Source organism: Phalaenopsis equestris, unplaced genomic scaffold (genome assembly GCF_001263595.1).
Source record: "Phalaenopsis equestris unplaced genomic scaffold, ASM126359v1 Scaffold000167, whole genome shotgun sequence".
Lineage (NCBI taxonomy): Eukaryota > Viridiplantae > Streptophyta > Magnoliopsida > Asparagales > Orchidaceae > Phalaenopsis > Phalaenopsis equestris.
In genome coordinates, this window is record NW_018164609.1 from 215953 (window position 1) to 232904 (window position 16952).

A 16952-nucleotide genomic window follows, 5' to 3' on the forward strand; every position below is an offset into this window, starting at 1 on the left:
TACCTTAGTTCAATAATTGGGGGTCAAAATAACTACTACAATTATTTCTTTGGCAGAGTATTCTAATGTTTTTTTCTTCTTGTTTGGCAGATGCTACAAATCTTGAATCACATAACTATAAAGTTCAAGTACAAAATTGATCTAAACAAAATAAGGACATGGTATTTAATCCTAAATTTTATATAAATTAAAGGCAATTATTGTCACTAGACTTGACCTTCTTGTACTCTCCACTGTTATAGCTCATTTTACAAATATAGGTGAAGGACAAATAAATGGACATGAGGTCGATGGCGTCGATCGCATTATGCCATTCGTGTAGTGGCGTAATGCAAATGACATAATGATTGGACAACACCAGGCTCTATAGACATTATTTTTGTCTCAGGCTATCAACAACAACAGCTGAATTACTTCACAAAATGCTATGAAGGGTTTAAAAAGATATCCTGATATAAAAACAACAACAACAAATGCTTAATCCTACTACGTGGGGCTTAATCCTACTACGTGGGGTCGACTACAAGAATCATTTTTCTCCATTGCGTTCTAATTATAGTGTCATATTATCATTTAGATCTAATAAATTAAAATTATTTTTTATACAATAAGCCCAAATCTTCCTAGGTCTATCTCTGCCTTTCTTAATATAAGTCGAACTAAATCATCTACTCTCCTAATCGTATCCTCAGATGCTCGACTTTTAATGTGAGCAAACCATCTAAAATGACTTTCTCTAATTTTGTCCGTCACTGGAGCTACAACAACCCTATCACAGACATATTCATTTCACATTTTGTCTCTTTTGTCTCTAAGTGTAAAATTTCACATTTTGTCTCTAAGTGTAAAGCCACTCATCCATTTAATCATTCTCATCTCGGCAACATTTAACTTAGTATTATGCTTCTCTTCAAAGGCCAACATTCCGCGCCATAGAGCATTGCTGGTCTCACCACCTGTTATAAAATTTTCCTTTCAGTTTAAGCTGTACTTTTACGTCACACAAAAAGCCCGAAGCATTCCTCCATTCAACCAACCAACTTGAATTCTACTATTAACATCCCCATACCATAGCTTTTAAGAAAATACCCGAGATATTCAAATCGTTCACACCATTTAATAATTTGATCACCCAAAATTACACTTCTGTAACTAGAGCTACTACTAAAATTACGTTTCATGTATTCAGTTTTTGTTCTACTCAAATGAAAGCCTTTAGACTCCAATGTAGACCTCCATAATTCAAGTTTTTTTTCGGGCTTTTTCTCTCTGTCTTATCTACGAGAAGGATATCATCAGCAAAAAGCATACAATGATATCCTAATATAGAATAATAATAATAAATCGAAAGAGAAGGCAACATCATAAACATATTTTTTCTATAAGAAAATTTAAAAATCATATAATTTATAGAACAAATGTCTTCTTATCACAGTAAAAGAAGACACTTTCACTTGAAAAATGATTCAATTAAAGAATCCAGACAATTATAATTGTTACATGTAACTTAAAATGCTGACTACATCAAAAAGAAATTGAGGAGACAGCTTAATGATCTTCAGTGTCAACAGGTTCGGCTCCTACAGAATTTCTCATTGGTCTGTGCTTCTTCCTCTTGAGCTTGGGCAAGCTTAGGATCCAATCTGGAACCTCACAGCCTGACTCTTTCATCACATTTGCTATGTTCCTTAGGAATGGTTTATCCTCTTCAGTAAACAATGTTATAGCCTCACCACATCTCCCAGCTCTTCCAGACCGACCTATAATCAAGCACAATAAATAAATAAATTATGGCATTTATATATATACCACACATTTCTTCAGCTTTAACATCACATCAAAAATACTACTATTACTAACTTTTTAAAAGTGGAAAACACTTTTTCATGTGTAGGTTTATAACACATAAATATTATAAATATAAATATCAAACTTTAAGTGCTACATATATTAATACATAAGAATTGTGTTGTTTGTATGCAAACTTCCCATAAATAAAATGATGAAGAATATATATATATTGATCAGTTATTCCCTACTATGGAAGAAGTCTACGACATATGGAATTAAATATAAAAATACTTAAAATGAGATTCATTTAACAATAAACTTCTCCAAAATATCAAACTTTATTTATAAAAAGTGGGGCTTTGTGTTACATCTGAGAACTTAAAATGTCAAAAATTTTCAGAATCAAATCATAGTAAAAGCTACAATGGCAAGAACACGATATAATAATCATCAATAGAATCAAAATTTATTAAATTGTGTTTTCTGAACAAAAGCAAATCATTAAAACTGATAGAAATATTTATATAAGGATTGATCAACACGTACCGATTCGATGAATATAAGAGGCAGCTGATTCGGGAAAATCATAGTTAATGACACAATTAATACCCTTAAAATCCATTCCGCGAGCGATGACATCAGTTGCTATCAAAACCCAAGTTTTTCCTGCTCGGAAATTATCAACAGCATCTTCTCTCTGAGAGAATATAAGCATTGAAAATCAACGAGATCAACAAAGAGAGAAAAATATAGTAAGGGCATTTACATGCATATCATCTAATTCTTATGTATATACATATATAACACCTAGACTTTGCTTCTTATGAGAGAAAAATATAGTAAGGGCATTTACATGCATATCATCTAATTCTTATGCATATACATATATAACACCTACACCACCAAAATCTTTCATATCACATAAAAAATACCACAATTTTAACTTCTAAATGGTGAAATACACCATTTCATGAATAGGTGAAGTGCTGTATATATGTGCCAAAAATTGAATTTTAAACGATCTGTAAATACATAGAAATTGAGTGCTATACACGTAAATCTTCCTTTATTCATTTATGTAATATCTGGAAGTATTTCCATGTTTTATTACTTTGTACAGTAAGAAGTATTACCTGCTCTTGAGTCAAATCTGCATGAATAACATCTGCCTTTATGTCATCAAAAGCTAATTCCTTGTAAAGCTCCTTCGCTCTTTCTTTGCTTTGAACAAATACTAAAATTGGAGGATTAAGGCTCTGCATGTTACAAAGAACAACCATCCTGAAGTAATATGGAAGAACTGAATATTGCACTTGGGATCATAATCAAATCAAGTTAATGTGTATTTTAACATCAGTTCTGTTGAAATTTTTTGCCATCTAATTAAAGAACAAACCATTATTTACAAAGCAAAAGTTACTAAGAAAAAATATAAAAGGAAATTTACTTACATACCACACAACTCTTATGTATTTACATATCCAACACCTAAAGATTAAAATTTAATAATTGTATTTATAATACTTTGATTTCATAAACCTAGGCATGAAAATGCGCATTTCACTTTCAGGATTTTTTATATGATGTTGAAGTTCTGAGTCTTATAAATGTAAATATAAAAGTTTGCTTTCTTAGATGATTAATTACTAAATAATTATTTACTTTTACAAATTTACTAACATTAAGTGCTTCATTCTAATTAAGTAATATTTATAATCATATCAATTTGATCATTCAATCACACCCATCAATGTTACAGTAGTAGCAATCATAGCACTTTCGCCAAACCATTGTTAGCTTTCCAACACAACACAGCTTAGGGTCTGTCTGGAGCATCTGCAGCTGTTTGAAGAAGCAACTGTGAAGCTGCTGCAGAATAAACTGCTTTTCTGCACCTATCAATGTTACAAATGTAACTATAAAAGTTTGCTTTCTTAGATGATTAATAACTAAATAATTATTTACTTTTACATATTAACTAACATTAAGTCCTTCATTCTAATTAAGTAAAATTTATAATCATATCAATTCAATCAACACCTATTAATGTTACAGTAGTAGCAATCATAACACTTTCGTTAAACCATTGTTAGCTTTCCAACAAAACACAAAGCAACTGTGAAGCTGCTGCAGAATAAGCTGCTTTTCAAAAAACTGCGGTGGCTTCTTCAAATAAACAAGTTGTGATGGCAGCCATCACACTTCTTCTTCAAATAAACAAGTTGTGATGGTAGCCATCACACTTTAACAGTTCAAGTTGATATTATTATTTTTTTTTTATAATAAACAAGTCAGCTCGAACTCGTAGAAATAAGCTCGAGCTCGAGCACAACCCCGATTAATTAATCATGCTCAAGCTCAACATGAGTGTGGCTCAAGCTCGACTCTCATTCACTTCCCTAATTGTAGCTGGGTCAAATTACTGGGACAGGCAAATATTTAGGTTTAGTTCATGAATTGACCTATTAATAACCAAACTCGTGACTATGATCTCATAAAAGAAATTATTAAACCAATAAATAGAATTTCTTTAACCAAACCTGAGGCTAACATATCATTAAAAAAATGTTAAAGCAAAGAAATAAAATTTCCCTGAAGCACCGTAGTAGAATACTGGTAGTTGATACTCAATGGGGGAGCATGCACATACCTCTGCAAAACTTAAACGAAGTGCGAGAAGTTTTCCCTTTTCACTTCCAGCAAATAATAATTTTTGTTTGACTAATGTTGAAGCAGAATTTCTAACAAAGAATATTAAGCAATATTAGTTATATAAGATAAATTTTCATCTAAGTCTGAATTTTTAGCATAGAATGTAACTCACTTTCTTCCCACAATTACTCTGATTGCATCGTGCATTATTGTGCGTGCAAGTTCCTCCACTGAGTCTGGTAACGTTGCACTGAACAAACATCGAACTATGGAAGGATTTGAACAAGCTTTGACTATGGAATCAATTTGTTCTACGAAACCAAGCTCAAAAAGTTTATCTGATTCATCTAAAACAAGATATTCCACCCTGCAAAAAGTGACAACTTATATGAACAGTTGAAAAATCATAATTCATTTAAAAATAAATTAGCACAAATGTTTACAAATGCTTACAACTGCATTTTCATTTTGCAAATAGATTTCAAAACCCCAATGTTTAACCTTTTAATTTTCATATGTTAAAAGATTATAAAAAAAATTGTAAATAGAATATCCAAATAGATTAATTTTGATATGCCAATTTCACAAATGATGCTTATAAATATCCAAATTATTGTAAATAGAATAGTTTTAATAAAATAAAATATCAATTTTTTTCTTCCAATCTCGTTTTTATATTGGATGTGGATTCTTTAGAGTCCTGCATAAGTACAATAAACAACCTATAATGGAAGCTATCTCCTTTGACATGGGACCTAAATATTCTACACCTTAGTGATATCTTGCTTTCATCTATTTTCTTCCTAAAAATTAGTTATTGGCTTTGCAAAATTCTTAATTTTGGTCAAATTTGTCATAATTGGTTTTTTAATTGTGGTAGAAATTGTTATTTGATTGATGATTTGTTCAATCTTTCTCTTAATTTCTTCAGATTTAATCGTTTGTTGCATTATGCATTCAGATAATTTTCTCAATTTCTTATATTCAAATCTAAAAAAGTGAATTTTTGCATATTTGGATTTTAGTATTTAAACCATAATTTCTTTTGTGATCTCTGAATTTTTCGCTCATCCTATTCATATTAAGAATTCTAGACCTCTAAACATCTTGCATCAGTCTAAGATAGAACAATAGATGAAAAAAGGAAACTATAAACAATCAATTAATAATAACCAACCCAATTTTCCACGAGCCAGTTCCTACATATCTCCATCCCAAATAATCAAGAATTTAATTACTTTCAATGAAGATAATAACTAGGAAGTACGCTAACTCCATAAAAAATATAAACTAAATATTAGATATTTTTCAGTGTTAATGAATAGCAATTTACACTTTTGCAATGATTTAAGAGGACAGAGACATCACCATCGTGCAATAAATGTATCGAGAACATGTTTGATTTGAACAATCAAGGAAACAAACTCTCAAGCTTAATGCACTCATAAATGAACAAAATAGTTCATAAATTATATACCCATTTACAAGATCGAGAAACATTTTTATCACCAATGCTTTAGAATATGTTCTTTGCGGATTAGGTCGCAATTGACAGAAAAGTTACAGGTAATTAGCATTTCTATCTTCAAAGGTGCAAAACTTTTAATTTCACTCTCCATTTGCTCAAATGCAGATGGGTTTGTACACAAAATATTATTTCAAACAGAAAATAAACTCAGGTTATACTTAAAACTTTTTTCTATATTCTTTATCTTGGTTCCCTTTAAACTTTTGGAATTGATGCCACTAATATAACAAAACCACCAAAGAATCATCAGTGATTTTGGCTGTGTACATGATGTTTTTGTTGAATCCATTTGATCCTTCTTTTTTGGGCATTTACATATGTAGCACACAACTCTTATTTATTTACATATCTAACACCAAAACATTCAAACTTTCATATTTAAGCACATAACACACAAATATTTAATATAACATAAAAAATAGCACTAATACCACCATTAAAAATTGAAATAATCCTTTTCAAGCATAGGTTTATCAAAGTTCTACGTATGTAAAATGAAAGTTTAGGAGTTGATACAAGAAAGTTTAGATCTGTAAATACATAAGACTCATGTGCTGCATATGTAAATTTCATGTTTTTACAATAATGAAGTCTAGAGATAACTTAAAAAGCAATGTAAACATATAAGTTTTATTGGAGTAGCATCAAAAGAGTAACTTACCTATTTAAATCAAGCTTTCCTTTGCGCACAGCATAATCAACACGAAGTGGAGTTGATACAAGAATATCACAGGGTATTTTCGCAAAATCACCACATCGGGACAACTCTTTAGTCATAAGTTTGATGTGAAACTTTCTACCTTTAGCCACCTTTTTACACTCCCTAGTAGTTTGTGCAGCTAATTCTCTTGTCGGACAAATAATTACTCCTTTGACACCTTTACATCTTGGCTGATTTCATGAAAATAATCATAATTGCATTAAGAAAAACAGGCATAATTTTTAAGGAAAACAAATGTTACCTTAATTTTCATAAGCATAGGGATCAAGAAAGCCAAAGTCTTGCCTGATCCAGTTGGCGCACATGCAAAACACTCACGTCCCTAAGACATGAACTAGAATAAGTAGTTCAAAAGATGTTTGAACAAAACATGAGGAATTACTATAGAAAGGAATAGCTTACTGCGAGTAGAATTGGAATGGCTTGCATTTGAATAGGTGTTGGCTCTTTAAAACTCAATTCAAAAAAATTATGCAATAAATGTGATTTGCAGCCAAACCTGCTTAAGGATCTTTTCAGTAAGAAACCATATAGACACAGTATACAAAACGTTCAAATGTAAAAATAAAATCAAAATACAATGAAGTGAAGAATATGAATGTAATCTCACTAGAAATGTAACACAAAATGTAAATACTTTTTAAAAATAAAAAGGAATCATGGCAAAAATATGAACAGTACCTTGATTTCAATTCATCAAAGTTCCGAATTGGAGATGGAACACTATACCCTGAAATACGAATCCCATATTTCTTACGAAAAAGAGAATCTAGCTGAAATGAAATTGAACTTTAGCGAAGACTACCATTTTTTTCAATAAAATTAAGTATCAATGTACTGGAGACAAAAAACATGGAATAAACAAACCTCTATCTGCTTCTCTACTTCCTTTCTATGTAGTACATAATCATCTTCCAAATTTGCTGTTGCATTACTGGTTTTGAGAGACTTAGAGCTCTTGAAAACATTGAACCCCTCCACAACTACTAAAAACAAGAAAATTTATAAGAAAAAAAATGCTAATGATTACAAAGACAACAGCCTTTTTTTTTGACAAAACTGAAAGCATGTGCTACCCGAGTCTCTCCGCTTCCTCTTTTTCTCTTTCTTGCTTCCATTCAGCACATTCGATTGAAATTCCCTGTATACATGCTCTTGATAACCTTCATGCACCTCATTTGGCTGTTATAAAAGGACACTAGGTTAAATTCGATAGCCGGTCGATAAACAAGCAAATCGTTGAATGGGAAAGCAGAGAAGAGAAACACGAAGAGGAAGAGAGTGACAATGCAATGCCTTGAATCTGGCGATATCCTTGGCGAAACGATTTCGATCAAAATGTGTGCCAGCAAAGAGAGAAGGTCTCTTCTCCATAGTTTTGATTTTTCTGAAATAGAGTTCAACGATCCCCGTCCCAAAACCTCTGTAAATCTCAAAAAAAAAATCATAAATCAATTATGATTAGAATAACTCATTGTATGCGGGATCCTTCGGGGGCTGTTTGATAGCCAAACAACAAAAATGACAACTTTAATGCCTGAAATGCCGGATAGAAGCTGAATCACGCGAAAGGGGGTGGAAGGAATGAAGAGAAAGATGCGGGTTTGTCGGATAGGAGCGGAGATACGCCGACAGAGAGCTAAGGTTCAGTAGCGACTGTAACGCGAGGGTTTTAGGAACGAGAGGAGGAAGGAGGAAGGCAGGCGATGGTTTTGGCTTTGCGATTAAAATATTTATTTTAATTTGTTAATTTAATTAATTAAATTGTTTAATAATTAATAAATATAGTATCACACTAATTATAATTAAAGGTTTTTATGCGTAAATATTTTATTATTAAATAACAGAAATTTGAGTATAAATTAAGATTTAATTATTTTAATAAATTTTAAATAATTGTTAATTAGACTGATAAATAATTAATCAAAATTAATTTATGATTGTTACTTGATAAATGAAGTACACCAGGGTAGATACCTTGCTCTAATTCGGTCGTTGCCATCGTCTTAGCCACTTTATTAAGTAATTATCATTAAATATATTGCTAAATTAAAGTTGTTTAATTTAATTTCAATTCATTTTAATAAAGCTAATTCAGTAAAATTAATAATTAATATATTATATTAAGTATTTGTAACTTAGTTAATTTAATTATAATTGATACAAGTTTATAAACAATTAATTAATATACATATATATATATAGGGTCGTGCACTCGGATAAGTCGGTCGGGCATCTATTTGTCGGTCCTCTTATCTAGGGTTCGATTCTTCTAATTGATACAAGTTTATAAACAATTAATTAATATATATATATATAGCGTCACGCACTCGGTTCAATTCTTTCATTGTAGGTCCCATTGGATCATGGGTTAGATTCCACATAGCACGGAATTTTCGATTAGTTAACACACGACGCGAGCTCTCATGATGAGCCCAGCACATGGAAACCCAAAGATCCAAGCAGTCATCTGTGCTTCCAACCAAGCATAGACCAGAGAGAAACTTCTCAACGAAAAGTTGTGAGCTATGGCAGCCATGAGATTCCATCGATGAGGCAGAAGATGTGCTTGATGAGTTGAGTACATGAAGCACAAAGAACAGATGATCAAAATTCATCTCAACTTGAATAGACTGGAGGAGGTTCGGCAAAAGCTAGATAGAGATTCAGCTGAGATTGGTACTTTCTTTCATCTTTTAGAAAACACAAAAAAAAGCAGGAGCAGCAGGAGCATGGCTACACTAATAAATAGATTCTTTGCTTAATTATACATTATATGATTTTCCTTATCTAACATCACAATCCATCTCAACTTGAAGAGAGTGGAGGAGGTTCGGCAAAAGCTAGATAGAGATTCTTCTGAGCTTGTTACTTTCTTTCATCTTTTAGAAAACACAAAACAAGCAGGAGCAGGAGCCAACAAATGAAGATTAAACTCATTATTAGAGCTACTTGGGACAACAGCATTTCTCTTACAACATTGAAATAATGATTGCAAAAGTGACTAGAAAAGAGGAAACATTGAAATTAGAGGAAGTGGATGAAGATGAGTGCTTGCAGCTCCTCACACCCACACATTTGCTGATGTAGGGAACATTGGTGATCATAAGAAACTATGATGCATTGTTAGAGATATAATTAACTATGCTTTCAAGTTCACCATAGGCAGTAATATTCATCAGTGGATTCTGAATCTAGCTTGAATGAGAGGCATTGGATTAGAGTCGAAAACAGTATTATTGGCAGCGTCGAATTAGGTTAGAATGACATCGTGCCCATCTTAATAAGATAGAGCTATCTATCCCTCCCAAAACCTCGACAAAATTGTTTCGCATTATGTCATATTCCCACAAATTCAATTTTGGGCAGAATACCGTTTTTTGACAAGATTCAGACTAATCATAAAACCCAATACAAGATGCATGATTTATTACATGAATTGACAGTTTATTTCTGAACAGATTTGTGAAGGACAATATTTGCTTTCAAGAATTTTTAGAACTATTAAGCGCTTGTTGAAACTACAAATCTAGAAGCGCCGAGAAAGATTAAAGGAATGAAAATCTTGCATTCGCTTTTTTTCAGCCAAGGGCAGAACCCGGTTTAATTGGAAGTCAGAATGTTACAAAAAAAGTTTGGGGAGAAAGATGCAAAATAGGCGTACAATTAAAGCATAGCCTTAAAAAAAGTGAACCAACAATGCATCAATTCAGCTGCAAGTTGCCAGGCACCGAGAGGTCTATTTATCCCAACAGTTGGAATAGGGCTTTCTAAGCATAAGAAATCATCAAATTATGCCTTTTAACAGCAACATAATCACAAGAGATTGTGATAGATCAAACAGTCCTAGTTGCTGGGTTGCACAATTAAAGTCAAAAACTCAAAGATTACATCATTACCACACACTTATAGAGGGGGAGTTTAGGCCCCTAAAAATATCAGCGCAAAAAAATCATATAATCAGCATTTATAAACTCATTATTCCATTCCATAAACAACTACCGAACATTCTGAAGCTGGTTCCTCTTATCTTTGCACCATCCGATTTTACGAGCCACCAAAAATTTTGATGTAAACGGGGGCAAATGCTAACATTAGAAAAGCCTCTCATTTTTAGCTCTCCATAAGCCAATGCCTAGGAAATTTACAAGTTCAGCATTTTTTCAGCAGAGTGATTAGCAAACCTTTCGGCTGACAAAGCCGAGTCCATAGTAGTGTAAAAAGCAAATTTCAAAGTAGCCAGAATAACATACTACATTGAAAGAATGGGTGGTTGTGAGTTTCTGAGAAAGTATTACAAAACCTACGTCTACTGTTCACCACTAAGCTCCTAGCATTAAACTTACAAGCAGTCCTTAAGCCCCCAAAAAGGCTAGCCAGCATTATTGTGAGAATTTAAGAGTGAGTCATTGAGCTGATACAAATTCACTGTAGCCACATTATGAAAAATGATGTTTTTGCAGGTCTTAAAGAAAAGTGGAGTTCCATATTCCAAATAAATTTGTCCCACGCTTCACTAATAGTGATAGCAAAAAAACAGACTTATAAAGAATGAAACAGCCATCCATATTAACAGAGTTGAGAGCAGCAGGAGCCAGCCAAAAACTTTACAAAATTGAGTTCTCATAATGTCCATAAGAGAGTTTCCTCTAACCCAAGGGTAATGAAACAGACAGAGGTTAATGCCAGCCGATATGAAAAGAGATCCATCTTCTCCAAAAGAAAGCCAAAAAGACAATTTCTCTTCAAAAGGGAGAACCCTCCTATAACAATTCCATGACAAAAGAATTTCAACTTAAAATGTGGATGTGTTTTCCAAGCGCTTCGATGCGAATTTTTGTAACTTCACGGGTCACCACAGCCATACATGTTCCTCATAGATTATAAATTACAAGTGATATATGTAGCAAAAGGATCTCGGTAGCGCACGAGTTCGATGTTAAAAGTTGCTACCAAAAATCTCCCAAGACTGCAAGAATGATGATAAAAGGAATAGAAGAACAGGAGTGTGAGATAAACCACAAATATTATTTGGAAAACTTTCAAATCAATCCATCTATTAGAAAATAATAGCAGCTCTGATACAGCTCTCAAGGCTTTTCTTCCTACACAGACAGTCCCAAGATAAAGAGCACTTTCTCCACACTTTTTTCATGCCTGTTACCAACTAGGGCTCAATACATATATATAACAATCCTCTAAGAACTCTTAGGGCAGCAACCTCAAAACATGACAAAGAAAAATAACAGACAAAAAAGCAGAAAAAACAAAACTGTACTTCTCAGCAAACGATCTCAACATATTTGCTTACATAACAAACAAGCAAACCTAATTTTTCTCTCAAAGTGGATTAATTCAACTAATCTGCGTATGAAGAACCATTTTCTAAAATGGCATTCTTCCTGTTAAAAAGCTATCCCAGAACTAAAGAGACTACAAAGAAGTTCTCAGCTTTGCTTCCCATACACAACATTGGCTCTGAAAACTATATCAAATGAAAGAGATCACAAGCTAAAACCTGAATTTCCAACATAATAAAAAAAAAATTTGATAAATATATCAAAATATTAAACCAAAGTTTATATAAAAGTAAAAACACATGATTCAGAGTAAACATAAATAGATGAATAATGTACCATCAAAAGAAGGCAGTAGACCCACAATGTTGGGGATCTTGTTTGCCAAGAACACTTGAATCAAATTTGTGTATGTTAAAAAGCATATAAGAAAGGCCATCCAAAAGAACCACTTGTGTCATATGGCTCTGACTTATCATAACCCTCTAAAAATAGAATTTGACAAACCCAAATAAAAGATTTAAACAAAATATAAAGAAAGTAAAAATAACCAACTTTAGAAGTTAGAAATGCAAATACATAAGAACTTTTTGGTATGCATGCACATCCTCTTTAAAAATATCAGAGCTAAGAGTAAGCAAAAAGAGACAAATAATCTGTCATCATAAGAAGGCAGAATAACCATATAGCAGAGAATCACGGTTGCCAAAAGCACTTAAAGACCAAACTTGTATATGTAGAAAAGCAGGGCAAAAGAGAGGTCATCCATGAGAATTCAGTTTGTCATACTATTCATCATAACCTTCTCAAAAAATCAATCCAAGAATCAGGTAGCCACTGAACTGAAAAAGAGGCACAAACACTAGAATACTTGTTGATACCAAATTGAAGCATTGGAAAGCAAAAGAAGCAAAGAGAAAAATAAACAAATTTCCGCAAAAAACCCTAAAAGGGAAACAATCAAGAGAGAATCCACTATATTCAAAAGAACAGAAGTTAATGGTGAAAAGTCTATTTATAAGTGAAAAATTGTGTGCGTGCACGCACATATATAGAGTCAAAGAATAATAGTGGACCATTACAGCAGTGGGCTGCCGATCCCACGCCACTGCAAGTTATCAACCAAATCCCTCGACAGCCACCACCAATTTGTTAGCTGGAGCCCGATAGGATTTTTCCGCCTATGCTTCCCGCTCCGGCTCTCGCTCTCCTGCTCACGAAAGATCGGAATCCCGCTCCCGCTCGATCGCGAAACCATTCCCGCTCCCGTTCGAGAAAGAACCGCTCCTCTGTCGCAAATAGTCGCGACGTCTCCCTTCCTATTCGCAAATTCAGTTTTCCGGGATAGAGGAAAGAAAGTTCAAGCAGTAATTTCTTGCGGCAGAAGAAAGAAAAAGGAAGAAGAAGATTGTTCTCCGTTGATTTCTTCTTGGTGGCTTGTGGCAAAAGAGAAATTGGGTTTATTTTTCTTGTAAGTTTATCTTCTTCGATGTATTTTAGTGTAGAGCTTCTTCGGTGTATCTCAGTGTAGAGAGAGAAGAAGAGAGAGCAACGAAGTGAGAGATTCCTCTTGTACGTCAAAACAATCAACTGATATAAATTCCTCAAATAATAAAATCCTCTGCAACTTCGTGGACGTAGGCAATTTGCCGAACCACGTAAATTTGTGTTACTGTTTTCTGATGTGAATTTTCTCGTTCTATTTTTTCGCTTCGTGTTCTCCTATTTTATTTCTATATATATATCACAACATCCGGTATAGATCACAACACAATTCCCCCAAAAGACCATGCATGCTGGTGTGCCTCAAACAGTAAGGGTCCATACCAAAAGGGCTGCCACTCCCACGCCACAACTCTACAAGTCATCAACGCAACCCCTTTGCAACCACCATAAATCACCCCAAAATAATTAACCATAATTTCAGTTACATCACATATGTCGCATTGCGGAACTTAAACCCAAGCCCAACAAAATTTGCGTCCAAAGTAACACGTTTTAAGATACTTGATTGAAGAGAGGTGGGGATTTTTGTGCACTACAAAAATTCAAGCTCTTCAACCTCTAATAGCTCCAAAAAGGTGGGGATTTTTGTAATAGCATGGATTAAGGAGCTGTGGAACCTTTTCTATGGATGGATTTTTAAGGAAATAGAAGTTTCACGAGGAGAAAAAAATATCCTGTAAAGGTTTGAACCTCATAAAGTTCAGCTCCAAAAGAGATAAGCTAACTTGTATAAAACCACTGTTGTGCCTCAACTGGAAATGAAACAAGCACATCACTCCTTGATTTCCAACATTTGGATTTGGAAAGATTTCATAAACACTTTCAAACCCAATTAAGACGAGAAGGTACTTCAAAAGCTTAAACCATACAGCAATATAAAACAATTGAGCATAATGTCATCAAGTAGAGGAAAGGATGGGATGTTTGGAAAGAAATGCTATAACAATTGCTAACGCTTTCCACCTAATGCTATCTCTCACCAATTTTGTTAGTTTAGGCGACAAAAAGGGCAGCCATTGTAACTTTGAACAGCTTTTTTTCAATCATGCAAGGAAACAGACTGTCATGTCCTGCTGCATTGGTTTGGGCAGCATCAAAACAGTTCTGTAATGTTTTCAGCAAGAGGCCTAAGGAAGTTTATACACTTTACCCGGTTGCACACTGATGTTAAGGGACGCCAAGTGTGCCATCCAGAGCGAGGTGCTTGAGGCTTCCAAACAATGCCACCCACTTCCTTCCTCTTGACCCTCTTCTTCTCTTTCTCTTCCACCGTCTCTCCTCCTCTTAACCTTTATCTGTGCCATGACAGACTGGGTTTTTGGCCCAATAATGGATAAAATCATCAACACTTGCTCTGATTACCTGCAACATCAAATTAGATGGCAGACGAGCACAAGGAGGAGCTCAAAAAGCTGCGAGAAAACCACCCCAAGGTCCAAGCTGTCGTCTCTGCTTCCACCCAAGCACAGATCAGAGATCCAAACCCAGCACTCAACAGCTGGATATGGCAGCTACGAGAAGCCATCAATATGGCAGATGATGTTCTTGATCAGTTTGAGTACACGAAGCATAAAGAACAGCTTACCAGAAACAAGAAGCAGCAAAAGGTGTGTTCCACCAAGAGTTCTTTAAAAAAAAAATGGCAAATGTGCTCTCAAGATGGATCCCAATTTGAAGAGACTGGAGAAGGTTGTGAAGAAAATTGATAAAGTTTCCAGCTGAGGTCAGAACTTTTCTTCATCTCATTGAAAACTCAAAGCAGGAGCAGCAGCAGCTGGAGCTTCAGTTGTTCAAAGATCGTGAAACAGGATAGTTGCCTAAAAATAATCTCATCGGTCGAGGCGAGGAGAAGGACTTTGTTATGCAGTGGTTGAAGAAGCCAACGAATGAAGATCCGAATCATATTGCTCGCCCTACCTTGTACAAAAACATTTATCTTCTATCCATAGTGGGCCATGGTGGCATGGGCAAAACAACTCTCTTACAACACATCTATGAAGGTCTGTCATTGCCTATATGTTGGAATGTCTTAACAAGGAGGGCCTTGTTTGGAGTCATTCACTACTGTTCAAGAGAGTCTTAAAGCTGTTGTGCAATCCAAAAGAATCTTTGCTTGTTTTGGATGACGATTGGGAGGAAGAAATGAGCAAATGGGAGAATGAACTCTGCCCTCTAGTTTACGGAGGTTTGGGAAGTAAAATTTTGTTGACTACCCGGATAGATTCAGTTGCATCAGCGATTGCAAATGCGATTTGAAAGAAGAAAGAAATTTTGATATTAAAGGGCTTCGAGGAAGATGTGTGTTTGAAGCTACTAAACACCCATGCATTTGCTGGTGTAGAAAACTTTGGTGCTCATAAAAAATTAACAGACATTGCTAGTTTGATAGTTAAGAAGCTTTCAGGATCTCCATTGGTAGCAAAGGTTATTGGTGGTGTTCTCAATTCTAGCTTGAATGAGTGCTTTTGAAAGAATTTTTTAAATAGTATTGATGTTTTGAAAGAACCAGAACCGGGTCGCAATAATACTGTCTATCTTAAGCTTGAATTTTATGTTCCTCCCACAAACTCTAAAAAATTGTTTTGCATTTTGTGGCATATGCCTGAAATGCCGAATAGAAGCTAAAGCGTGCGAAAGGGGTGGGAAGAATGAAGAGAAAGATGAGGGTTAGTCGGATAGGAGCGGAGATATACCGACAGAGTTTCAAAGATCATTGTACGTCGTGATCCCGTCGTGGCCTTCCGAGCTAAGGTTCAGTAGCGACTGTAACGCGAGGGTTTCAGGAACGAGGGGAGGAAGGCGATGGTTTTGGCTTTGCGATTTAAATATTTATTTTCATTTGTTAATTTTAATTAATTAAATTGATTAATAATTAATAATTAATAATTAATAAAAATGGTATCGCACGAATTAAAATTATAGGTTTTCATGTGTAAATATTTTATTATTAAATAACAGAAATTTGAGTATAAATTAAGATTTAATTAGTTTAATAAATTTTAAATAATTATTAATTAGACTAATAAATAATTAATCAAAATTAATTTATGAATATTACTTGATAAATGAAGCACACCAAAGTGGGTACCTTGCTCTAATTGCACCTTGTTCACTTTAATTCTATTGGTCTTAGCCCCTTTATTAAGTATTTATCATTAAAGATATTGCTAAATTTATGGTTATTTAATTTAATTTAATTTAATTTTAAATAACTAATTTAACTCAGTAAAATTAATAATCAACTAATATATTATATTTAGTATTTATAATTTAGTTAGTTTAATTACAATCGATACAAGTTTATAAGCAATTAATCAATGATGAATTAATGAATACTAACATTGTGATTAAAGATTAATTAGTGTAATAAAATTCTAAATAAATATTAACTAACTTTACAAATAATTAATAAAAATCTAAACAATAATGGAATAGTTTAATAAATAGATTCTTTGCT

General features: G+C 33.7%; 1 protein-coding gene across 3 annotated transcripts; it reads right to left on the reverse strand.

The window, feature by feature from the left end:
• Nucleotides 1-1428: 1428 nt before the first annotated feature.
• Nucleotides 1429-16276, reverse strand: LOC110022108 (DEAD-box ATP-dependent RNA helicase 57). Of its 3 annotated transcripts, none has more exons than XM_020720908.1 (13): nt 16189-16276; nt 7989-8115; nt 7769-7874; nt 7560-7678; nt 7374-7465; nt 7095-7191; nt 6934-7014; nt 6633-6862; nt 4616-4810; nt 4442-4532; nt 2925-3047; nt 2338-2488; nt 1429-1760 (listed from the first exon to the last, which is right to left on the reverse strand). In XM_020720908.1, exons 2-13 carry the CDS (start codon nt 8064-8066, stop codon nt 1549-1551), a joined length of 1575 nt encoding a protein of 524 aa, XP_020576567.1. In that variant the 5' UTR covers nt 8067-8115; nt 16189-16276; the 3' UTR covers nt 1429-1548. The 3 variants fall into 3 exon arrangements, with proteins under 3 accessions (XP_020576567.1, XP_020576568.1, XP_020576566.1); XM_020720909.1 differs by lacking the exon at nt 16189-16276 and adding an exon at nt 8230-8410 and having other exon boundaries at nt 7560-7675; XM_020720907.1 differs by lacking the exon at nt 16189-16276 and adding an exon at nt 8230-8410.
• Between the last annotated feature and the right edge of the window lie 676 nt (nt 16277-16952).

Bases quoted from the DNA above. Each gene is read 5' to 3' on its own strand.
- LOC110022108 (XM_020720908.1), bottom strand. From the start codon at position 8,066: ATGGAGAAGAGACCTTCTCTCTTTGCTGGCACACATTTTGATCGAAAT. The intron at 7,466-7,559 runs GTTTGTTTATTC...ATTTCATTTCAG, and splicing joins AAGTAGAGAAGCAGATAGAG to CTAGATTCTCTTTTTCGTAA. The intron at 3,048-4,441 runs GTATGTGCATGC...TGTAACATGCAG, and splicing joins TTCGTTTAAGTTTTGCAGAG to AGCCTTAATCCTCCAATTTT.